Source organism: Petromyzon marinus, chromosome 65, assembly GCF_048934315.1.
Source record: "Petromyzon marinus isolate PM22_M1 ecotype Great Lakes invasive population chromosome 65, UKy_Petmar_22M1.pri1.0, whole genome shotgun sequence".
NCBI lineage: Eukaryota > Metazoa > Chordata > Hyperoartia > Petromyzontiformes > Petromyzontidae > Petromyzon > Petromyzon marinus.
Genome location: NC_133731.1, coordinates 4,314,061 through 4,340,651, shown reverse-complemented (window position 1 = coordinate 4,340,651; position 26,591 = coordinate 4,314,061). Strand labels below are relative to the sequence as shown.

Below are 26,591 nucleotides of genomic sequence, written 5' to 3'. Positions count from 1 at the left end.
CATCACTACCCAGTACCTCTCACTACCCCCACGTGTCACTCGCATCACTACCCAGTACCTCTCACTACCCCACGTATCACTCACATCACTACCCAGTACCTCTCACTACCCCACGTGTCACTCGCATCACTACCCAGTACCTCTCACTACCCCCACGTGTCACTCACATCACTACCCAGTACCTCTCACTACCCCCACGTGTCACTCGCATCACTACCCAGTACCTCTCACTACCCCACGTGTCACTTGCATCACTACTCAGTACCTCTCACTACCCCACGTGTCACTCGCATCACTACCCAGTACCTCTCACTACCCCACGTGTCACTTGCATCACTACTCAGTACCTCTCACTACCCCACGTGTCACTCGCATCACTACCCAGTACCTCTCACTACCCCACGTGTCACTCACATCACTACCCAGTACCTCTCACTACCCCACGTGTCACTCACATCACTACCCAGTACCTCTCACTACCCCACGTGTCACTCGCATCACTACTCAGTACCTCTCACTACCCCACGTGTCACTCGCATCACTACTCAGTACCTCTCACTACCCCATGTGTCACTCGCATCACTACTCAGTACCTCTCACTACCCCACGTGTCACTCACATCACTACCCAGTACCTCTCACTACCCCACGTGTCACTCACATCACTACCCAGTACCTCTCACTACCCCACGTGTCACTCACATCACTACCCAGTACCTCTCACTACCCCCACGTGTCACTCGCATCACTACCCAGTACCTCTCACTACCCCACGTGTCACTCGCATCACTACCCAGCACCTCTCACTACCCCACGTGTCACTCACATCACTACCCAGTACCTCTCACTACCCCACGTGTCACTCGCATCACTACCCAGTACCTCTCACTACCCCACGTGACACTCGCATCACTACCTAGTGCCGCTCACAATGATTGCGAGCGGGCGTCCAGACAACATCGTGACGAGTTGAATTCCTGCGGAAAGATGTGCGCCACACCCCCCCCCCCCGTAGGGCAGCTGTTTCAACGCCCCCCCCCCCCGTAGGGCAGCTGTTCCAACGCCCCCCCCCCGTAGGGCAGCTGTTCCAACGCCCCCCCCCCGTAGGGCAGCTGTTCCAACGCCCCCCCCCCGTAGGGCAGCTGTTCCAACGCCCCCCCCCCGTAAGGCAGCTGTTCCAACGTCCCCCCCCCCGTAAGGCAGCTGTTCCAACGCTCCCCCCCTCGTAGGGCAGCTGTTCCAACGCCCCCCCCCGTAGGGCAGCTGTTCCAACGCCCCCCCCCCCCCGTAGGGCAGCTGTTCCAACGCCCCCCCCCGTAGGGCAGCTGTTCCAACGCCCCTCCCCGTAGGGCAGCTGTTCCAACGCCCCCCCCCCGTAGGGCAGCTGTTCCAACGCCCCCCCCCGTAGGGCAGCTGTTCCAACGCCCCCCCCCCCGTAGGGCAGCTGTTCCAACGCCCCCCCCGTAGGGCAGCTGTTCCAACGCCCCCCCCCGTAGGGCAGCTGTTCCAACGCCCCCCCCCGTAGGGCAGCTGTTCCAACGCCCCCCCCCGTAGGGCAGCTGTTCCAACGCCCCCCCCCGTAGGGCAGCTGTTCCAACGCCCCCCCCCCCCGTAGGGCAGCTGTTCCAATGCTCCCCCCCCGCCACCGCAGAATCTGGCCGGGTCGTCACACCCTCGAAGTACAAAACAAATAACCAAAACAAATAAACAGAACAAATAAACAGAACAAATAAACAGAACAAATAAACAGAACAAATAAACAAAACAAATAAAAAAACAAATAAAAAACATAAAAAAACCAATAAAAACAAATAAAAACAAATAAACAGAACAAATAAACAGAACAAATAAACAGAACAAATAAACAGAATAAATAAACAGAACAAATAAACAGAACAAATAAACAGAACAAACAGCACAAATAAACAGAACAAATAAACAGAACAAATAAACAGAACAAATAAACAGAACAAATAAACAGAACAAATAAAAAAACAAATAAACAGAACAAATAAACAGAACAAATAAACAGAACAAATAAAAAACAAATAAACAGAACAAATAAATAGAACAAATAAACAGAACAAATAAACAAACAAATAAACAGAACAAATAAAAAACAAATAAACAGAACAAATAAACAGAACAAATAAACAGAACAAATAAAAAACAAATAAACAGAACAAATAAACAGAACAAATAAACAGAACAAATAAACAGAACAAATAAACAAAACAAATAAACAGAATAAATAAACAGAACAAATAAACAGAACAAATAAACAGAACAAATAAACAGAACAAATAAACAAAACAAATAAACAGAACAAATAAACAGAACAAATAAACAGAACAAATAAACAGAACAAATAAACAGAACAAATAAACAGAACAAATAAACAGAACAAATAAACAGAACAAATAAACAGAACAAATAAACAGAACAAATAAACAGAACAAATAAACAGAACAAATAAACAAAACAAATAAACAGAACAAATAAACAGAACAAATAAACAGAACCAATAAACAGAACCAATAAACAGAACCAATAAACAGAACAAATAAACAGAACCAATAAACAGAACAAATAAACAGAACAAATAAACAGAACAAATAAACAGAACAAATAAACAGAACAAATAAACAGAACAAATAAACAGAACAAATAAACAGAACAAATAAACAGAACAAATAAACAGAACAAATAAACAGAACAAATAAACAGAACAAATAAACAGAACAAATAAACAGAACAAATAAACAGAACAAATAAACAGAACAAATAAACAGAACAAATAAACAGAACAAATAAACAGAACAAATAAACAGAACAAATAAACAGAACAAATAAACAGAACAAATAAACAGAACAAATAAACAGAACAAATAAACAGAACAAATAAACAGAACAAATAAACAGAACAAATAAACAGAACAAATAAACAGAACAAATAAACAGAACAAAAAACAAAGAGCGGCTGTGGCGACCCCGCTCGCTCTTCCGTCGTGCCCTTGTGCAAGGGTGCGCGGCGGAGGCGGGGGGCGGGGCTTGTTTGCGGGGGCGGGGCGTGTGTCGGCCCACGTGCCTTGTCCCTTGGTGCATCTGCCACCTAGTGGCACGGCGTGGGAACTCGCGGTTGGGTTGCCAGTCGCCATTGAACCGCACGGTCACGGCAAAAGCCTCCGGTTACCCAGAGCTGTGAACCCCATATCAGTGCCCTACCTTATTACAGACCAATTATAGACCTCATTGGTCACCCCGTGCCCCTTATAAATCTCAACGTCCATCCTACAAAGTCCCATCGCAAGGGAGACGCAAAACAAAGAAATTGACAACGACTAATTTCGCCCGTATTGACGCGGCTGTACGCCGAATGGACCCTGAAAACTCAGTCTCCCTTCGCAAGAATACGGGGTGATCCGTAATGGGTTGGCAGTTGTGGTTTACCTGTTTGAATCGACCTCGTGCTGCACGTGGTTGCTCTGACGAACATCATGGGCCATGCTCAGTCCACTGCTGGATGATCGTCTCCCCAAGCCTCGGTCTCTGCGAATGTGCGCGGGTGTTGTGTGTTGTGTGTTTGTTGTGTGTTGTGTTTTGTGTGTTGTGTTGTGTGTTGTGTTGTTTCTTCACGCGATGAAGGCGGTGTGCCCGAGTTCGATTTCCCCTCTCTCACTGCCGACCAGCAGCCAGTGGGGATTTATCTGAACTTGGCGGCCTCAATTGAGCTCCTGGTGCGATGTGTGAACATCGCTGCTGGGGAGACAAAGGCGGCCGGGCGCGGTGCTTGCCACCACGTGCCATGCCGGCCTTCATAGGTACTCGTTAACAGCACTTTTCCCCGGCAGCTTGCGTTTACTAGACGGGAGATCATTGTCTGCGTCTGCGGAGCGGTGCACACGCAAAGCGGGAGAAGCTGAAGCTCGCCCACTCCTTGGCTGTCTTGGCCAAACTGCCGCGGGGCAACACTTAGCCCTGCCGCTGTAAGGGTCACAGCGATATCCACACGCTGGGTCCCAGTATCTCAGGGGAGTCTCCTGTGCTTTTGGGGGGGGAGGGAGGTGGGGGTGGTGGTGGAGGTGGTGGTGGTGGAGGGGGTAGAGGAAGAGGTTATTAGGAGATGGGGGCATAGGGGGTGGGGGTATAGGGGATGGGGTATGGGGGGTGGGGATATAGGGGATACCGGTGGGGTATGGGGTGAGAGCGGATTATGGGGAGAGGGGGTTAGAGGAAGGGGGGTATAGGCGTTGGGGGTATAGGGGGAGGGGTCTTCCTGATAAAGCGACGTCCGTGCCCTGATTGGGGCATCAGATACCCACGTGCACGCGTGTAACACGTGTGAGTGTGTACCACGTGTGAGTGTGATTCATCCACCTGGCCAAGGCTTTATGATATCTTCAATAGGCCAGGGCCCTGGGTTATTGTTCGTGCTTTCGGGCGTCTCCGACTCTCCGCTCGCAATCATTGAGGGCCTTCATGATGGTGGGCAGGCGCGGGTAAAGCTGCGTGGCCGGGAGTAGGAGGCCAATCCATGTTCACCTTGGGGTGCGACAGGAATTGTTCCTGGCTCCCACATTATTGAACAATCATCTTTGACCACGGAGTTCGAGAAGCTTTCTGTGGCTGCAACGGCGGGATTTCCATCTGGTGCAGATGCAGTGGGATGCTGATCGCTGCTCGGGTGCGGTCGAGGGATGTGACTGCCTATCGGTCAACCATGCCATGTATGCTGATGATCTGGTGATTGCTTCCCACTCTGACAAGGGTTTGGGAGATGCTAATGGCTTGAACCTGGAGTGTGCTACTAAGAGATGGGGCCTTACCATCAGCCCCCACAAAAACACTGCACCTTCCCGGCTATCTTATGTAATCGAACGCTCCCCTCCCTCCGCTGCACGTGGAGTGATGGGGCAGTTGTGGAGAGAGTGGATATGTTTGCGTACCTGGGCAGTGTGCCAGTCGAGCGGTATTATCTTTTCATGAATTGCATAACGCAGTGTGCAAGCTTCCTGGTATGTCGCTCCAGACTGCTCCGGGTCTTCTCAGCCACAGTTATGCCACTCCCTTTCTACGACTTTGAAACGCGGAGCCCTCAAAAAGGAACATCTGCGCCGGTTTGAAACATTTTGGCCAGCCTGCCTACGATCCATCGTGGGTTTAACCAGACAGGATTGTGCGAGGAGCTCACAGATTACTTGAAAGATCTGGGCACAGTCCCATAATCGGTAAGCTCCTCTGGCAGGCACGGTTGTGCTGGCTGAGTCACGTAGCTCGCATGCCCAGCCACCGCATGCCCAAGCAAATCAGCTTCTGTTTGGCCGGATAGAGGGGGCTCAACTGGGCGCGGCACGGGGCTAGAGAAGAGATGGAGTGATGTGGTACAAGGGGATGTGGAGCTGAGTGGACTTGCCGATGACCGGTACAAAGATCGGCCACTGCAGAGACGGATGCTCGTGAAGGACGCTACTGGAAAGTTGGAGGCAGTTGCCCTCAAAGTTTACTTAGCCTGGCACGAGCGTCGTGGTGAGGGTGGTTGTTGTTGTTGTTGTGCGTGTGTAATTCTGTGTATGTGTGTGTAGGTCTGTGTATCTCTATGGGTCTCTATGTATTTCTATGCGTCTCTATGGGTTCACTGTGCAGTCCACAGTTTGCGTTGCACAGCCAGAGTTACACCACCGTGGCTGAGTCTTTAATTTCCCATTCATGGAGGTGATGCGGTGAAGCGGCATCGTCCTGGTGGTGGTGTCCTGATGATGCGGTTCATGGTTCCACCGATGTCTTCGAGCAAGAGGTGGCAGAATGTCAAAGCCAGCAGGAGGAGCAGGTGCGATGATGAGGTGTGGGTCTCGGATGAGGAGGCGTTTGTTTCTCTGGACGTCCGCGTTGTTGCACTGTTTGCACAGTAGCAGCAGCAGAGTTCTTCCGGTTCCTGTGGTGAGACTCTAGGATCTGGTTGGTGAGACTCTAGGATCTGGGTGGTGAGACTCCAGGATCTGGGTAGTGAGACTCTAGGATCTGGGTGGTGAGACTCTAGGATCTGGGTGATGAGACTCTAGGATCTGGGTGGTGAGACTCCAGGATCTGGGTAGTGAGACTCCAGGATCTGGGTGGTGAGACTCTAGGACCTTGGTGGTGAGACTCTAGGATCTGGGTGGTGAGACTCCAGGATCTGGGTGGTGAGACTCCAGGTCTGCGTGGTGAGACTCTAGGACCTTGGTGGTGAGAATCTAGGATCTGGATGGTGAGACTCCAGGATCTTGGTGGTGAGACTCCAGGATCTGGGTGGTGAGGCTCTAGGATCTGGGTGGTGAGACTCCAGGATCTGGGTGGTGAGACTCCAGAATCTGGGTGGTGAGACTCCAGGATCTGGGTGGTGAGACTCCAGGATCTGGGTGGTGAGACTCTAGGATCTGGGTGGTGAGACTCTAGGATCTGGGTGGTGAGACTCTAGGATCTGAGTGGTGAGACTCCAGGATCTGGGTGGTGAGACTAGGATCTGGGTGTTGAGACTCTAGGATCTGGGTGGTGAGACTCCAAGATCTGGGTGGTGAGACTCCAGGATCTGGGTGGTGAGACTCCAGGATCTGGGTGGTGAGACTCCAGGATCTGGGTGGTGAGACTCCAGGATCTGGGTGGTGAGACTCTAGGATCTGGGTGGTGAGACTCCAGGATCTGGGTGGTGAGACTCTAGGATCTGAGTGGTGAGACTCCAGGATCTGGGTGGTGAGTCTCTAGGATCAGGGCGTTGAGACTCTAGGATCTGGGTGGTGAGACTCCAAGATCTGGGTGGTGAGACTCCAGGATCTGGGTGGTGAGACTCTAGGATCTGGGTGGTGAGCCTCTAGGTTCTGGGTGGTGAGACTCTAGGATCTGGGTGGTGAGACTCCAGGATCTGGGTGGGGAGACTCCAGGATCTGGGTGGTGAGACTCCAGGATCTGGGTGGGGAGACTCCAGGATCTGGGTGGTGAGACTCTAAGACCTTGGTGGTAAGAATCTAGGATCTGGATGGTGAGACTCCAGGACCTTGGTGGTGAGACTCTAGGACCTCGGTGAATGAGACTCTAGAGTCTGGTTGGTGAGACTCTAGGATGGGATGGGATCCTTGGGATTCGAGTCGGCGGTAATGGTGAGGAGCAGGTGACATCTGTCGAGGTCTCGGTGGACGGTGGCTGTTGAGGGTGGCTGTCGAGTGGCAAGAGCACGCGTGGAGTGCTCTTCGGAGATATGCGGGGGGCGGATCGCGTGCTCGTCCAGTGAGTGCCCCCTCGCGGACAGAGCTCGGTACTGCAGCAGCTGGCGAACCACGCGGGCTGGCGGCCACGTGGGAAGGCGGAGGGGCCTCCACGTGACCCCCTAGTCAGTGACACGAGGCCACCAATCACGTGGCTCCCTGTTCTGGAAGACCACTCTGGTCTGCCAGCGACTCTGCGCAGAGACGTCGCGTGGGCCGCGAGAGAGTTGATGACAACCACAACCACCCACCCATCATCAACCACAACCACCCACCCATCATCAACCACAACCACCCACCCTTCATCAACCACAACCACCCACCCATCATCAACCACAACCACCCACCCTTCATCAACCACAACCACCCACCCATCATCAACCACAACCACCCACCCATCATCAACCACAACCACCCACCCATCATCAACCACAACCACCCACTCATCATCAACCACAACTACCCACTCATCATCAACCACAACCACCCACCCATCATCAACAAAGACCTCATCAATATCACCTCCTCCTGACCATCACCGCCGACTCAAGTCCCAATGATCCCATCCATATTGGGATCGCCCTGCTTGGTCTTCTGGGCCCGGTCTCAGCAACCCGTGGTTAATTAACCGCCCACCCCCTCCCCCTCTCCAATTGCCCCCCCCCCCCCACCCCCAGGCAGACACAGCGATGAGAAATCTTCTTCTGCTCCTGCTGCTGCTGCTCGCTCACTCTGGGGGGGTCCTACTGCCGTCCTCCTCCTCCGCCGCCGCGGCCGCCGCGGCCGCCACGGCCCAGCAAGGGGGGCCCGGGGCCCCCGGAGGCGTCGCGGCGGTCGGGGCGGGTGGCGGCCCTTTCGGCGGCCGGAGCGCCGCTCAGCAGCAGCAGCAGCGGCGGAGGCAGGGCTCCCCGCCGCCGCCGCCGCCGCTGCTGGTCCGTCTGCTGCGGGAGAAACTGTCCCGGGCCAGGGTGGCGCGGTGGCCCTCGGCGTCACGGAGGGACGGCGCTCCGGCGCGCTGGAGGCACCGCGGGCAAACGGCGGCGGCGGCGGCGCCGCCTGGCCCCGCGGCCCCGCCGGTCTTCGGTTCGGGGAGCGCGAGGCCGGGCACCGAGGACGCCCCCGCGCCATCTCCCCGCGTGATCCTCAGCGAGCGCCGCCCGCTGGCGCCACCGCCGCTCTTCGGCATCGGGGAGGCGGCGGCGGCGGCGGCGGCGGCGGCCGCGGCCGCCTCCGCGATTGCGGCGGCGGAAGAGCGGGCGGAGGAGGCGGAGGAGGAGGCGGAGGAGGCGGAGGAGGCGGAGGAGGAGGAGGAGATCGCGGTGGGGGTCGGCGTGGGCGGGGCACCGTGGGTCGCGGGCCCCGCCAACGGCACGGCGCGCTCCAAGCGGCACCCGCAGGGCCGCGTGCACCGCGGCGAGTACTCGGTGTGCGACAGCGAGAGCCGCTGGGTCACGGACAAACCCAGCGCCTTTGACATCCACGGGCACCGAGTTCGCGTGCTGCTCGAGTTCAGCACGGCGGGGCGCCCCGTGCGCCAGTACTTCTACGAGACGCGCTGCAAGGGTGGAGGAGGAGCGGGAGGAGGAGGAGGAGGAGGAGGGGGAGGGAAAGGAGGAGGAGGAGGAGGGAGGGATGGAGGGGGAGGAGGAGGGGGGGGTGCCGGGCAGTTTGGCTCGTCCTGCCGCGGCATCGACGAGAGACACTGGGACTCGCGGTGCAAGACCACGCAGTCGTACGTGCGGGCGCTGACGCTCGACAAGAGCGGCCAGTCCGTGTGGACGTGGATTCGCATCGACACTGCGTGCGTGTGCACGCTCACGCGCAAGTTCGGCCGATACTGACGGGCGCGGGAACTGGGCGGATCGTCGGGCGGACGGGCGGGCGGACGGAGGATATCGGCGGACGAGCGGGCGGATGACGAAAAGGGATAATTTGGTGAATTGGTGGGTCGGATTGGGTCGGGTGGATGGGAGAAGGAATGGATGGATGGATGGACGGATGGATCGGCCGATGGAGAGAGGGGAAGAATATCGTGGGGTGTACGAATTCGGCCGGCGGGCGTGCGCGCCGGCCGAGTACGGATGGAGAATCGGAATTGGACGGCGAGAGTTGAACGGGTGGAGCAAGGGAGTTTATTTGTAGCGGATAAAGAGGATGGGGGGGGGGGGGGTTAGGCGACGCAGGCCCGGGCTGGGGGGGGGCCCGCGTCGGGCAACCCGTTGCTCGCCCTTCGCCCGCGTTGGACAGCCGGGGCACGTGGGAGGGCGAGCGGCGCGGGGTGGGGGGGGGGGGGGCTGGGTGAACGAAGGGCGATGGACGGAGGGAGGAGCTGACGGGGAGATCGAAGGAGTTGATCGCACCGATGGGTGCGCGGGGATTGCCGATCCGGAGGAGTCGGTGATTCGATGGGGCCGGGCGAATCGAAGGGGGTCGATGCGTGGCAGCTTGATGGATGGGTGTACAAAAGGCACGGACGGATGGCTGACGTTGTGGGGGGGGGGGGGAGGGATTTGGTGCAGATGAAACGATTGGTGATCTATGGTGGGTGGAGGTGAGGGTCTGGTGGATGTAGGTGAGCGTCTGGTGGGTGGAGGTGAGCGTCTGGTGGGTGGAGGTGAGCGTCTGGTGGGTGGAGGTGAGCGTCTGGTGGGTGGAGGTGAGCGTCTGGTGGGTGGAGGTGAGGGTCTGGTGGGTGGAGGTGAGGGTCTGGTGGGGGGGGGGGTCTGGTGGGTGGAGGTCAGGGTCTAGTTGGTGGAGATGAGGGTTTGGTTGGGGGGGAGGGGGGTCTAGTGGGTGGAGGTGAGTGTCTGGTGGGTGGAGGTGACGGTCTGGTGGGTGGAGGTGAGGGTCTGGTGGGGGGGGGGGGTGAGGGTCTGGTGGGTGGAGGTGAGTGTCTGGTGGGGGGGGGGGTGAGTGTCTGGTGGGTGGAGGTGAGCGTCTAGTGGGTGGAGTTGAGGGTGTGGTGGGTAGGGGATGCGCAGACTCGCAGTGGATCGAGAGCCAACCGTGTCGGCGAGAGAGAGAGAGAGCGGAGAGAATGGAGAGAATGAAAAGAGTGCAGAGAGAGAGCAGAGGGAGTGGATAAAGTCGAGAGGATGGAGAGTGCGGAGAGAATGGAGAGAGTGCAGAGAGAGAGTGGGGAGAGTGGGGAGAGAGAGCAGAGAGAGAGTGGGGAGAGGGAGCGGAGAGAGGATGGAGAGAATGGAGCGAGTGGAGAGTGCAGAGTGGAGGGAGAGCAGAGATAGCGGAGAGGGTGCAGAGAGAGTGGAGTGGCTAGAGAGAGCCCGAGGGAATATAGAGCGAGTGGAGAGTGGAAGGCGGAGAGAGTGGAGAGTGCAGAGAGAGTGGAGGGATAGCGGAGAGAATGTGCAGAAAGGGAGCGCAGAGAGAGTGGAGAGTGCAGAGAGAGTGGAGGGATAGCGGAGAGAGCCGAGTGTGTGCAGAGAGAGAAAGAGTGCAGAGGGAGTTGCCAGAGAGCGGAGAGTGGAGAGAGCGGAGAGTACAGACAGAGAGAGGATGCAGAGAGAGAGAGAGTGGAGAGAGAGAGAGAGTGGAGGGATAGCGGAGAGAGCGGAGAGTGTGCAGAGAGAGAGTGGCAGAGGGAGTTGCCAGAGAGAGCGGAGAGTGAAGAGAGCGGAGAGTACAGACAGAGAGAGAGGACGCAGAGAGAGAGAGAGTGGAGAGAGAGAGAGTGGAGGGATAGTGGAGAGAGCGGAGAGTGTGCAGAGAGAGAGTGGCAGAGGGAGTTGCCAGAGAGAGCGGAGGGTGGAGAGAGCGGAGAGTACAGACAGAGAGAGAGGACGCAGAGAGAGAGTGGAGAGTGGAGAGAGAGAGAGTGGAGGGATAGCCCGGCAAGGTAACACGGCATCACAGGTGTGTGTGTGTGTGCGTCAGGAACCGGAGGAGGAGGAGGATGCGGAGGCAGGCAAAAATTCAATCATTGAGTCGCGTTTAAATTATTCCATTAAATTATGAGACGTTGGCATGTACAGTGAATATATTTTATTTTAATGAACATTTTATTTATTAAACAACAATGCATCAACTCTGCACGCGCCCTCTCCCGCCTCTTTCATTTATGTCGTTCGGGAACCCCCCGCCAGCCCCCCCCCCCCTGCCAGCCCCCCCCCCCACCCCCCGGGGTCGCCACGAACGCTCCGGTGGGCACGTGAACGTTGTGCCAACGTCAGGCCGACATGGAGGAGACCGTTTGAACGTTAGACAGACGTTGTCCCAACCTTGGTCCACAGATTCCCCCCCCCCCACTAACCCACCCACCCACCACCCACCCACCCCGCTACAGCCTGTAACAGACTGTAGGGGCAAGTGCTGTTAGCGAATAGCACCAACTATGAAGGCCGGCAAGACACACGAAGGGTGGGTGGCCAGCACCACGCCCGGCCGCCTTTGTCTCCCCAGTGGCGATGTTTTACACACAGCACCAGGTTATCCAAATCACTCACTCACACTCTGCAGAGCAGGGGGAGATCACACAAACGCCACTCTGTAGAGCAGGGGGAGATCATACAAACTCCACTCACTCTGTAGAACAGGGGGAGATCATACAAACGTCACTCACTCTGTACAACAGGGGGACATCACACAAACTCCACTCACTTGCTCTGTAGAACAGGGGGAGATCACACAACCTCTACTCACTCTGTAGAACTGGGGGAGATGATAAAACTCCACTCACTCTGTAGAACAGGGGGAGATCATCCAAACTCCACTCACTCTGTAGAACAGGGGAAATCATACAAACTCCACTCACTCTGCAGAACAGGGGGAGATCATACAAACTCCACTCACTCGAGAACAGGGGGAGATCATACAAACTCCACTCACTCTGCAGAACAGGGGGAGATCATACAAACTCCACTCACTTGCTCTGTAGAACAGGGGGAGATCACACAAACTCTACTCACTCTGTAGAACAGGGGGAGATCATACAAACTCCACTCACTCTGTAGAACAGGGGGAGATCATACAAACTCCACTCATTCTGTAGAACAGGGGGAGATCATACAAACTCCACTCACTCTGTAGAACAGGGAAAATCACACAAACTCCACTCACTCTGCAGAACAGGGGGAGATCATACAAACTCCACTCACTCGAGAACAGGGGGAGATCATACAAACTCCACTCACTCTGTAGAACAGGGGGAGATCATACAAACTCCACCCACTCTCACTGTAGAACAGGGGGAGATCATACAAACTCCACTCACTCTGTAGAACAGAGGGAGATCATACAAACTCCACTCACTCTGTAGAACAGGGAAATCATGCAAACTCCACTCTCTGTAGAACGGGGAGATCACACAAACTCCACTCACTCTGTAGAACAGGGGGAGATCATACAAACTCCACTCACTCTGTAGAACAGAGGGAGATCATACAAACTCCACTCACTCTGTAGAACAGAGGGAGATCATACAAACTCCACTCACTCTGTAGAACAGGGGAAATCATACAAACTCCACTCACTCGCTCTGTAGAACAGGGGGAGATCATACAAACTCCACTCACTCTGTAGAACCAGGGGAGAACATACAAACTCCACTCACTCTGTAGAACGGGGAGATCACACAAACTCCACTCACTCTGTAGAACAGGGGAAATCATACAAACTCCACTCACTCTGTAGAACAGAGGGAGATCATACAAACTCCACCCACTCTGTAGAACAGGGGGAGATCATACAAACTCCACTCACTCGCTCTGTAGAACAGGGGGAGATCATACAAACTCCACTCACTCTGTAGAACAGGGGGAGATCATACAAACTCCAATCACTCGCTCTGTAGAACAGGGGGAGATCACACAAACTCCACTCACTCTAGAACAGGGGGAGATAATAGAAACTCCACTCACTCTGTAGAACAGGGGGAGATCACACAAACTCCGCTCACTCTGCAGAACAGGCGGAGATCATACAAACTCCACTCACTCACTGTGTAGAACAGGGGGAGATCACACAAACTCCACTCACTCTAGAACAGGGGGAGATCATACAAACTCCACTCACTCTGCAGAACAGGCGGAGATCATACAAACACCACTCACTCACTCTGTAGAACAGGCGGAGATCACACACACTCCACTCACTCTGTAGAACAGGGGTAGAACACACAAACTCCACTCACTTTAGAACAGGGGGAGATCACACAAACTCCACTCACTCTGTAGAACAGGGGGAGATCATACAAACTCCACTCTGTAGAACAGGGGGAGATCATACAAACTCCACTCACTCTGTAGAACAGGGGGAGATCATACAAACTCCACTCACTCGCTCTGTTGAACAGAGGGACATCATACAAACTCCACTCACTCTGTAGAACAGGGGGAGATCATAAAAACTCCACTCACTCTGTAGAACAGGGGGAGATCATACAAACTCAACTCACTCTGTAGAACAGGGGGAGATCACACAAACTCCACTCACTCGCTCTGTAGAACAGGGGAGGTCACAATCTCCACTCACTCACTCTGTAGAACAGGGGGAGATCATACAAACTCCACTCTGTAGAACAGGGGGAGATCACACAAACTCCACTCACTCACTCTGTAGAACAGGGGGAGAACTCCACACGCCCGAGTCGGGAATCGAACCCAGGAACTTGCTCCTTGCCGTCCGTGTGTGGTAGGGGCCGTGTTGACCGTGGAGTTGACGCTGCGTTTAGATCTCTTGACCCACCCCGCCCCCACCCTGTGCTGTTGATCCCACGTGCTGTCACTACCAGTGCCGGATGATCCTCGTAGCAAAAGTAGCTACATTTGAGGTAGCTTCTACATATCTAGTAGCGACACATATGTAGTGGCTACTACATATGACGTAGATACTACACGTCATATGTAGCAGCTTCTACATATGTAGGAGCTACACATATGTAGTAGCTGCATTTCATATGCAGTATCTACACGTCATATGTAGTAGCTACGGGCCCCGCACTTTCAAGGGCCCCGCGCTAAATGCTTTCAAGCTATCAATTCCGGTTTAGTGATTCGGCACTTGCTCTATGACTATAGTACTATACTGCCCTTCAAGTTTTACGAACGAACGGGAGTTTAAGGTTGGCGATTTGGCGCATCATCTATGGCTGTGTAGCAAATGAAAAAATACAATTACTTTACTATGCAAGTAAAAAAAAAATAATGTACGTCTTTGGATATTTTACGTTTTGTTAAATTTAGGGCCCCTTTATAACATCATATGCTCCAGGCCCCGCTCCTAGCTTCATCCGGCACTGGCCACCACCACCACCCCTAGCGTGAAGATCCCCACGTGGCTATTCGAGGCGACGCTCATTGTCATAGTTGATAGTTCATTTATTAGGTATAGTCCTGTGAGCCATTCGGCTCTTGAATCGGGTGCAACCACAACAAACAAAAAACATGAACAAGAAAAACATCTTAAAGTGATTATGTGACTGTGCAAACAGAAAATCCAAGAAAAAAACATCAAAATATTCCTGAAATAGCACCGTACACCAACGCTGTGTGCAAAAATCCCAGTGGGATGCAAGTCAAATAACAACAACAACCACAAGACAACTAAGATTAAAGCCATCAGTCTAACTCCGTACTACAATAAACAAAAACATGGCCAAAACAAAAAAAAACGTTTTCGAAATCACCAAAATAAAAGCCATAAATGCAATGTAACAGTGATCATAGGGACTGTGACCGAATTTTTAACAATAAACTACATAAATAAATTATAACACCAAAATCTAGAGCCATATTTTAGGCCACCGAATAGCAGTGGCAGCTAGGGGTGTACAACTCCTCTAGAGCAGTTTTGAGTGAAGATCTCATAGGTAGTGATTCAAGTTGCAGTTTATTGGCAATAGCATTCCAGACCCTGGGGGCATCAATAGCAAAGGCCCTTCCTCCAGTTTTTGTACGGCAATAGGGAATGTGAACAACAGTCGCGCGCGTGACTTCGCGTCAAACAGAAGTCTCTCATTGGCACCGAGGTGGCACCCACATCCACACATTGCGGTGCCACTTTCAGCGTCCTCTCGCCGGGCAGCCGCGTGTGGGCAAGGCCGTTCCTCGTTCCTCCTCCTAGAGTCCCCAGGGGTGGTGAACCTTTTGTTCTGCCAAGGGCCATTTGGATACTGTATTTATAACATCATTTCGCGGGCCATTACAAAATGATCAACTTAAAAATTAAGCTGTTATATTTGTATTCTTGGTTCTTTCGGTAAAGTCACGTAGAAGGGAAACAATAAAATAATAAAAATATACATTTTTATTTTTTATATTATTTTTATTATTTCATTGTTTGCCTTCTACGTGACTTTACCGAAAGAACCAATACTATGAATCCCTGCAGTCACGAAAGCTTTAAATAAAAAAAAATCTGTTATATTTGGTCAAACATTTAATTAACTCACCCCTAATGCGATGGCTGGAACTGCTTCCACTTGGTGAGGCGTGTGATGATGTTAGCCGGTATTGACGATGTTGTTGCTACTCGCAACTGCTTTTCCTGCTCCTAGATTTATTGAATTTCGAGTCCCGCCTGCGGTTGCCTTGGCAGGGCCACACCAAATGATTTCGCTGGCCTCACACGGCCCGCGGGCCGGACCTTCCCCACCCCTCCCCCCCGTGTGTACGCGGCGGTGAAGACAGCGCGGGACCCTGGGAGGAAGACAAAGGCTGCCCGGCGCGGTAATGGGATCGATCCCTCCAAGTGCCGCTGGCCGGCCGGCTGGCGTAGGCCCCTTAATAGGTGCTCGCAGACATCTCGAGTTCGCGTGGCCGTGCAAAGGGAGCAGACGTTTTGGGCGGGGAGACGGAGCGAGAAAACCGCGCTCCGTGTTCCAGGTGGAATGTTTTTGAGTCGTCCGATTATGAGAGGCGGTTGCGGCGTTGGGAGGCGGCCTCCATCCAGCAGTGGAGAGAGCAAGGCCCGAACGCCGCTCTGCTTGCTCATTGGCCGAGCAAGCAACGGCGACGAGCGCCTTTCATCCACTCACCCAGCTACTCACCCAGCCACTCACCCAGCTACTCACCCAGCTACTCACCCAGTTACTCACCCAGCCACTCACCCAGCTACTCACCCAGCCACTCACCCAGCTACTCACCCAGTTACTCACCCAGCCACTCACCCAGCTACTCACCCAGTTACTCACTCAGCCACTCACCCAGCTACTCACCCAGCCACTCACCCAGCTACTCACCCAGTTACTCACTCAGCCACTCACCCAGCCACTCACCCAGCTACTCACCCAGCTACTCACCCAGCCACTCACCCAGCCACTCACCCAGTTACTCACCCAGCTACTCACCCAGCCACTCACCCAGCTACTCACCCAGCCACTCACCCAGCCACTCACCCAGTTACTCACCCAGCTACTCACCCAGCTACTCACCCAGCTACTCACCCAGCCACTCACCCAGTCACTCACCCAGTTACTCACCCAGCTACTCACCCAGCCACTCACCCAGCTACTCACCCAGCCACTCACTCAGCCACTCACCCAGTCACTCACCCAGTCACTCACCCAGCCACTCACCCAGCTACTCACCCAGTCACTCACCCAGCTACTCACCCAGCTACTCACCCAGCCACTCACCCAGCTAATCACCCAGTTACTCACCCAGGCACTCACCCAGCTACTCACCCAGCCACTCACCCAGCTACTCACCCAGTTACTCACTCAGCCACTCATCCAGCCACTCACCCAGCCACTCACCCAGCTACTCACCCAGTTACTCACTCAGCCACTCATCCAGCCACTCACCCAGCCACTCACCCAGTCACTCACTCAGCTACTCACCCTGTCACTCACCCAGCTACTCACCCAGCCACTCACCCAGCCACTCACCCAGCCACTCACCCAGCTACTCACCCAGCCACTCACCCAGCCACTCACCCAGCCACTCACCCAGCTACTCACCCAGCCACTCACCCAGCCACTCACTCAGCTACTCACCCAGTTACTCACTCAGCCACTCATCCAGCCACTCACTCAGCCACTCACCCAGCTACTCACCCAGCCACTCACCCAGCTACTCACCCAGCCACTCACCCAGCTACTCACCCAGTTACTCACTCAGCCACTCATCCAGCCACTCACCCAGCCACTCACCCAGTCACTCACTCAGCTACTCACCCAGTCACTCACCCAGCTACTCACCCAGCCACTCACCCAGCCACTCACCCAGCCACTCACCCAGCTACTCACCCAGCCACTCACCCAGCTACTCACCCAGCCACTCACCCAGCCACTCACTCAGCTACTCACCCAGTTACTCACTCAGCCACTCATCCAGCCACTCACTCAGCTACTCACCCAGTCACTCACTCAGCCACTCACCCAGCCACTCACCCAGCCACTCACTCAGCTACTCACCCAGTTACTGACTCAGCCACTCATCCAGCCACTCACCCAGCTACTCACCCAGTTACTCACTCAGCCACTCATCCAGCCACTCATCCAGCTACTCACCCAGCCACTCACCCAGCCACTCACCCAGTCACTCACTCAGCCACTCACCCAGCTATTCACCCAGCCACTCACTCAGCTACTCACCCAGCCACTCACCCAGCTACTCACCCAGCCACTCACTCAGCTACTCACCCAGCCACTCACCCAGCTACTCACCCAGTCACTCACCCAGCTACTGACCCAGCCACTCACCCAGCTACTCACCCAGTCACTCACCCAGCTACTCACCCAGTCACTCACTCAGCCACTCACCCAGTCACTCACTCAGCCACTCATCCAGCCACTCACCCAGCCACTCGCCCTGTCACTCACCCAGCCACTCGCCCAGTCACTCACCCAGCCGCTCACCCAGCCACTCACCCAGCTACTCACCCAGTCACTCACCCAGCCACTCACCCAGCCGCTCACCCAGCCACTCACCCAGCTACTCACCCAGTTACTCACTCAGCCACTCATCCAGCCACTCACCCAGCCACTCACCCAGTCACTCACTCAGCTACTCACCCAGTCACTCACCCAGCCACTCACCCAGCCACTCACCCAGCCACTCACCCAGCTACTCACCCAGCCACTCACCCAGCCACTCACTCAGCTACTCACCCAGCCATTCACCCAGCCACTCACTCAGCTACTCACCCAGTTACTCACTCAGCCACTCATCCAGCCACTCACTCAGCTACTCACCCAGTCACTCACTCAGCCACTCACCCAGCCACTCACCCAGCCACTCACTCAGCTACTCACCCAGTTACTCACTCAGCCACTCATCCAGCCACTCACCCAGCTACTCACCCAGTTACTCACTCAGCCACTCATCCAGCCACTCATCCAGCTACTCACCCAGCCACTCACCCAGCCACTCACCCAGTCACTCACTCAGCCACTCACCCAGCTATTCACCCAGCCACTCACTCAGCTACTCACCCAGCCACTCACCCAGCTACTCACCCAGCCACTCACTCAGCTACTCACCCAGCCACTCACCCAGCTACTCACCCAGTCACTCACCCAGCTACTGACCCAGCCACTCACCCAGCTACTCACCCAGTCACTCACCCAGCTACTCACCCAGTCACTCACTCAGCCACTCACCCAGTCACTCACTCAGCCACTCATCCAGCCACTCACCCAGCCACTCACCAAGCCGCTCACCCAGTCACTCACCCAGCCACTCACCCAGCCGCTCACCCAGTCACTCACCCAGCCACTCACCCAGCTACTCACCCAGCCACTCACCCAGCCACTCACCCAGTCACTCACTCAGCTACTCACCCAGCCACTCACTCAGCCACTCACCCAGTCACTCACTCAGCCACTCACCCAGCCACTCACCCAGTCACTCACTCAGCTACTCACCCAGCCACTCACCCAGTCACTCACCCAGCCACTCACTCAGCCACTCACCCAGCCACTCGCCCAGCCACTCACCCAGCCACTCACCCAGTCACTCACCCAGCCACTCACTCAGCCACTCACCCAGCTAATCACCTAGTCACTCACCCATCCACTCACTCAGCCACTCACCCAGCAACTCACCCAGCCACTCACCCAGCTACTCACCCAGCCGCTCACTCAGCTACTCACCCAGTCACTCACCCAGCCACTCACCCTGTCACTCACCCAGCCACTCATCCAGCTACTCACCCAGTCATTCACTCAGCTACTCACCCAGCTACTCACCCAGTCACTCACTCAGCCACTCACCCAGCCACTCACCCAGCCACTCACTCAGCTACTCACCCAGTTACTCACTCAGCCACTCATCCAGCCACTCACCCAGCTACTCACCCAGTTACTCACTCAGCCACTCATCCAGCCACTCATCCAGCTACTCACCCAGCCACTCACCCAGCCACTCACGCAGTCATTCACTCAGCCACTCACCCAGCTATTCACCCAGCCACTCACTCAGCTACTCACCCAGCCACTCACCCAGCTACTCACCCAGCCACTCACTCAGCTACTCACCCAGCCACTCACCCAGCTACTCACCCAGTCACTCACCCAACTACTGACCCAGCCACTCACCCAGCTACTCACCCAGTCACTCACTCAGCCACTCACCCAGTCACTCACTCAGCCACTCATCCAGCCACTCACCCAGCCACTCACCAAGCCGCTCACCCAGTCACTCACCCAGCCACTCACCCAGCCGCTCACCCAGTCACTCACCCAGCCACTCACCCAGCTACTCACCCAGCCACTCACCCAGCCACTCACCCAGTCACTCACTCAGCTACTCACCCAGCCACTCACTCAGCCACTCACCCAGTCACTCACTCAGCCACTTACCCAGCCACTCACCCAGTCACTCACTCAGCTACTCACCCAGCCACTCACCCAGTCACTCACCCAGCCACTCACTCAGCCACTCACCCAGCCACTCGCCCAGCCACTCACCCAGCCACTCACCCAGTCACTCACCCAGCCACTCACTCAGCCACTCACCCAGCTAATCACCTAGTCACTCACCCAGCCACTCACTCAGCCACTCACCCAGCAACTCACCCAGCCACTTACCCAGCTACTCACCCAGCCACTCACTCAGCTACTCACCTAGTCACTCACCCAGCCACTCACCCTGTCACTCACCCAGCCACTCATCCAGCTACTCACCCAGTCATTCACTCAGCTACTCACCCAGCTACTCACCCAGTCACTCACTCAGCCACTCACCCAGCCACTCACCCAGTCACTCACTCAGCTACTCACCCAGCCACTCACCCAGCTACTCACCCAGTCACTCACCCAGCCACTCGCCCAGCTACTCACCCAGTCACTCACCCAGTCACTCACTCAGCCACTCACCCAGCCACTCACCCAGCTACTCACCCAGTCACTCACCCAGCCACTCACCCAGCTACTCACCCAGTCACTCACCAAGCCACTCACCCAGCCACTCACCCAGTCACTCACTCAGCCACTCACCCAGCTACTCACCCAGTCACTCACCCAGCCACTCACCCAGCTGCTCACCCAGTCACTCACCCAGCCACTCACTCAGCCACTCACCCAGCCACTCGCCCAGCCACTCACCCAGCTACTCACCCAGCCACTCACTCAGCTACTCACCCAGTCACTCAACCAGCCACTCACCCAGTCACTCACCCAGCCACTCACTCAGCCACTCACCCAGCTACTCACCCAGTCACTCACCCAGCCACTCACTCAGCCACTCACCCAGCAACTCACCCAGCCACTCGCCCAGTAATTCACCCAGCCACTCGCCCAGTCACTCACCCAGCCACTCACCCAGCTACTCACCCAGCTACTCACCCAGTCACTCACCCAGCCACTCACTCAGCCACTCACTCAGCCACTCGCCCAGCCACTCGCCCAGCCACTCACCCAGCTACTCACCCAGCCACTCAACCAGCCTCTCACCCAGCCACTCACTCAGCCACTCACTCAACCACTCACTCAGCTACTCATCCAGCCACTCACTCAGCCACTCACCCAGCTACTCACCCAGCCACTCACTCAGCCACTCACCCAGCCACTCGCACAGCCACTCACCCTATCACTCACTCTGCCACTCACCCAGCCGTTCACCCAGCCACTCGCCCAGCCACTCACTCAGCCACTCACCCAACCACTCACCCAGCCACTCACTCAGCCACTCACCCAGCCACTCACTCAGCCACTCACCCAGCCATTCGCCCAGCCACTCGCCCAGCGACTCACCCAGCCACTCACCCTGTCACTCACCCAGCTAATCACCCAGCCACTCGCCCAGCCACTCACTCAGCCACTCGCCCAGCCACTCGCCCAGTCACTCACCCAGCCACTCACCCAGCCACTCACCCAGCCACTCACGCAGCCACTCGCCCAGCCACTCGCCCAGCCACTCAGCCAGCCACTCGCCCAGCCACTTGGCCAGCCATTCATCCAGTCACTCACCCAGCTACTCACCCAGTCACCCACCTAGCCACTCACTCAGCCACTCACTCAGCCACTCACCCTGTCACTCACCCAGCCACGCTCCCAGCCACTCACTCAGCCACTTACTCAGCCACTCACCCAGCCACTCGCACAGCCCCTCGCCCAGTCACTCGCCCAGCGACTCACCCTGTCACTCACCCAGCCACCCACCCAGCCACTCGCCCAGTAACTCACCCAGCCACTCGCCCAGTCACTCACCCAGCCACTCACCCAGCCACTCACCCTGTCACTCACCCAGCCACTCACCCAGCCACTCACCCTGTCACTCGCCCAGCGACTCACCCAGCCACTCACCCTGTCACTCACCCAGCCACTCACCCAGCCACTCGCCCAGTCACTCACCCAGCCACTCACCCAGCCACTCACCCTGTCACTCACCCAGCCACTCGTCCAGCCACTCGCCCAGCCACTCACCCAGCCACTCGCCCTGTCACTCACCCAGCCACTCGCCCAGCCACTCGCCCAGCCACTCACCCAGTCACTCACCCAGCCACTCACCCTGCCACTCGCCCAGCCACTCGCCATGTCACTCACCCAGCCACTCACCCAGCCACTCACCCTGTCACTCGCCCAGCGACTCACCCAGCCACTCACCCTGTCACTCACCCAGCCACTCACCCAGCCACTCGCCCAGTCACTCACCCAGCCACTCACCCAGCCACTCACCCTGTCACTCACCCAGCCACTCGTCCAGCCACTCGCCCAGCCACTCACCCAGCCACTCGCCCTGTCACTCACCCAGCCACTCGCCCAGCCACTCGCCCAGCCACTCACCCAGTCACTCACCCAGCCACTCACCCTGCCACTCGCCCAGCCACTCGCCATGTCACTCACCCAGCCACTCACCCAGTCACTCACCCAGCCACTCACCTAGCCACTCACCCTGTCACTCACCCAGCCACTCACCCAGCCACTCACCCTGTCACTCGCCCAGCGACTCACCCAGCCACTCACCCTGTCACTCACCCAGCCACTCACCCAGCCACTCGCCCAGTCACTCACCCAGCCACTCACCCAGCCACTCACCCTGTCACTCACCCAGCCACTCGCCCAGCCACTCGCCCAGCCACTCACCCAGCCACTCGCCCTGTCACTCACCCAGCCACTCGCCCAGCCACTCGCCCAGCCACTCACCCAGTCACTCACCCAGCCACTCACCTTGCCACTCGCCCAGCCACTCGCCATGTCACTCACCCAGCCACTCACCCAGTCACTCACCCAGCCACTCGCCCAACCACTCGCCCAGCCACTCACCCAGACACTCACCCAGCCACTCACCCAGCCACTCACCAAACTACTCACCCTACTCCTCACCCTGCTACTCACCCAGCTACTCACCCCCACTCCACTCCACCAACAGCTACTCACCCAACTCACCACATTCCTCACCCAGTCTCGCCACCACATTGCTTGCCACACGTCTCGCTCCTCTCCTCATCCCCTCCCCTCTACCCCCCCCGCCTCCCCTCCCCCCCTCCCCCCCGTCCCGTGTGTCTATAAAAGTTCCGGCTCTGGGGGTCCCTCCAACGCGCGCTAAGGCATGGATGCCAACGACACACGTGGGGTCGGCCCCCCTACAGGTGAGAGAGGAGAGGGGGGGTACAAGTGAGAGAATGGGGGGGGGAGGGGACTACAGGTGATAGAGTGGGGAGGGGGGGGGCTACAGGTGATAGTGGGGGCCCCCTACAGGGGAGACAGTGGGGCGGGGAGGGCTACAGGTGAGAGAGCTGGGGTAGGGGGTCCTATAGGTGAGAGAGTGGGGGGCTCTCTATAGGTGAGAGAGTGGAAGGGAGTATGGAACAGATGGATACTTTAATTATTAGTCCACACTTTGCTGTTCAGACTTCTCCATGGCGAGCTAGGGGGTACGGCTCCTCCCTCGCGGTAGAGAAGGGAGTTCCACATCCCATCAGTTGTGTGTGCGTGCGTGTTCATGTGTGCGTGTGTGGGGAGCGGTGGTGTAGTGGTTAGCGCGCTGCGCTACGAACCTGGCGACCCGGGTTAGATTCCCGCTCACGGCCAACACCCAGTGACGATTACCTGAACCGGTCCTGGGCCTCCCCTAGGTCGACTCAGCCTCAAATGAGTACCTGGTGCGGTGTGTAGTAAACATCGCCACTGGGGAGACAAAGGCGGTCGGGCGTGGTGCTGGCCACCCACCCCCTCGTGTACCGTTCCGGCCTTCATAGGTGCTCACTAACAGCACTTGCCCCTACAGTCTGTTAAGGCTATACGGGGGATCTTTGTCTTGTCATTTGTGTGCGTGTGCGTGCGCGTGCGCGTGTGACCCACCAACCCTCGCTGCTGCTGCCACCACAGCGCCGAAACACAGGCCACGCCAGGCGAAGCACCTCCGGTCAGCACGGTTGGCTACGTACGGTGCGAAAGACGTTCAACATACACGCACGCACGCGCACGCACGCGCACGCACGCGCACGCACACATGCACTACGCACCCAGCGACCGACACCACCAGTACAATGTTAATAATTACATAGAGGGTTTTGATGAAACAAAGTAAGCTGTGTACTTCCGTTGCCCCGTTGCTTAATTTGTGTGTTTTCGATTATTTACCTTCTAAAAAGGAAAAGTCTGGCCCACGTCTCGCCACCCACCCCCCAGAGAGGGCATCTCGCACCCCCCCCCAGGGACTTTAAGAATATCCGCTCTAGGCGAAAGGCCTGGTGGGCCAGAGAGCTGAGATGGGCAGATTTAAATAGCTCCCGAGATTCTGATCAGTCTCATTATCGAGAGGCTAACGCGTTCCGCAGAAGCTTGGAGCTGCGCTGGCAAAGCAGTGAGAATGTTGAGCTCCACTGTGAACATTGGCCGAGTAGCATTTCTGCTCCGTAATGCAGGGCCGTGGGGGATGCGGGTGGTGAGGTGTGCGTGGGAGGTTGCGTAACGCTGTGTGGAAGCTACCGGGTCTGTCGCTCCGCACGAAGCTTCAGGTCGTCTCGGCCACGGTCATTACCTCCCTTCTCTACGCTTGCGAAACGTGGACCCCCCCCCCCTAATGGAACATCTTCGCCGGTTGGAAACATTTAGGCTGGCTTGCCTACGATTCATCCTGGGTTTAACCTGCAGGCTGGATTGTGTGAGGAGCTCACAAATCCTCGAAAGATCTGGGAAAGGTCCCATCGGTGAGTTCCTCCGGCCGGCAGGCAATGCTGCGTTGGTTGGGTCATGTAGCCCGCATGCCCAGCCACCGCATGCCTAAACAGCATTTGTTCGGCCGGATCGAGGGGGCTAAACGGGCGCGGCACGGGCTAGAGAAGAGATGCAGTGATGTGGTACAGGAGGACGTGGAGCTGAGTGGACTTGCCGATGACCGGTACCAGCGGTGTCAAGATCGGCCTCTGTGCAGGAGGCTCGTGAAGGACGCTACTGGGCAGTTGGAGGCAGTCGCCCTCCAACAACAACGGAGGGCGGAGGAGCGACGCTCACAACAACGAGCGGAGCGCCGGGTGGCACAGTAGGGGGCACAGGTGGTGCATCAGCCAGTCATCTCGGTCATCTCAGTCAGTCGACCCGTGGCACCTGCTGGGTCTGCCCCGTGACCTCCTGCCAGCGCGCGTTCGACACTTCACGTGGCCTCAAGGCGCACATGGCCTGGCACAAGAGTCGTGGTGACGTGACCGCCAATTAGTGGCGAATGGCGGTTGTTGTTGTTGTTGTGGGGGGAGAGAGATCTCGGCAGTAGTTCAGCGATGTCTGCTTCAGCGGGTCGTTCTCGCTTCCAGGCCGCGTCTCGCCGATGATGTGACACCACGAATTGAAAGGTGTCATGCTTCGCGAACGCCACGTGCTGGTTTACGTGACAACCCTTACCGGCCGCGTCGGGTGGTGGAGGGTCACGACACACGTGTACTCACGCGATCTGACCCCCAAAAAAACGTCGAATATGGAAAAAAAAAGCTAAGGAGCCGTCCATAAATGACGTCACGCACCTGGGGGGGGGGGGGGTCAGACATTTGTGACGATGTGTGACGAGGGGGGGGGGTGTTTGAGAGATGTGACGTCACGTCAAAATGCGCAACTTTAAATAATTATAGACAACACGTTCTACTTAATTAAGTAGACTTTTTAATAAATGTTTTCTACCTACAACATCAGAGTGCAGCGCCACATTAAATAGGCACTACAGTGACGATAGTTTAAAGCGATTTGAAGCATGGTTTATTTTCAAAATGGAAATGTTTTTTTTGGGGGGGGGTAGCGCTTTGTGACGTAATATTTGAGGGGGCGGGGTCTCACTTTTTGTGACGCCGTGTGACGAAGGGCGGGGGGGGTCAAAAATCGTCCAAAAACGCGTGACGTCATTTATGGACGGCCCCTAAACTGCTAAACTATTTTTTTTTATTTTACCAGCTAAGGCCTCACTACGGAGATACGTAGAATTGATCTTTTGTTGTTGTTTAAAGATGCCACTTGGCGATCACAACATCGTACCAGCTCAACGACTTGGCGGCTTGGCATCACGATCATCATCATCATGGTCGTGTGGAAATGTTTAGCAGTCGCCAAATATAAATATTCTTGGTTCTTTCGGTAAAGTCACCACGTCGAAGGGAAACAATAAAATAATACAAATGTAAAACAGTCAAATTCTCACGACCTTTCGACTGCAACACAAGCAATCATCATCGGGTGTGAAAACCACAGCAAGATAATTTGAAAAAATTCCAAACAAAAATGTATTGCTGTGGTTTTCACACCTGAAGATGATTGCTTGTGTTGCAGTCGAAACGTCGTGAGAATTTAATTGCTTTATATTTTTAGATTTTTACTATTTGATTGTTTCCCTTCTACGTGGTGACTTTACCGAAAGAACCAATAATATGAATCCCTGCAGTCACGAAAGCTTTAAATCAAAAGTCGCCAAATGCTCTAAACGCGTGACGTGCGGTTCTAAATGTGGATTTGGGTTGGAGGTGTGCAAGAAAG

The 26,591-nt window shown here is 55.8% G+C and overlaps 1 protein-coding gene across 1 annotated transcript in view; it reads left to right on the top strand.

Annotated features, from left to right (window-relative positions):
• LOC116956417 (uncharacterized) overlaps positions 1 to 9,393 on the top strand; it is a 30,319-nt gene extending 20,926 nt beyond the window's left edge. The window contains exons 2-4 of the mRNA XM_076054363.1: positions 7,912 to 8,511; positions 8,542 to 8,808; positions 8,875 to 9,393. Of these exons, the coding sequence (XP_075910478.1) occupies positions 7,912 to 8,511; positions 8,542 to 8,808; positions 8,875 to 9,075 (1,068 nt within the window). The 3' untranslated portion in view covers positions 9,076 to 9,393. The remainder of the gene's footprint in view (positions 1 to 7,911; positions 8,512 to 8,541; positions 8,809 to 8,874) is intronic.
• The last annotated feature ends 17,198 nt before the right edge of the window (positions 9,394 to 26,591 follow it).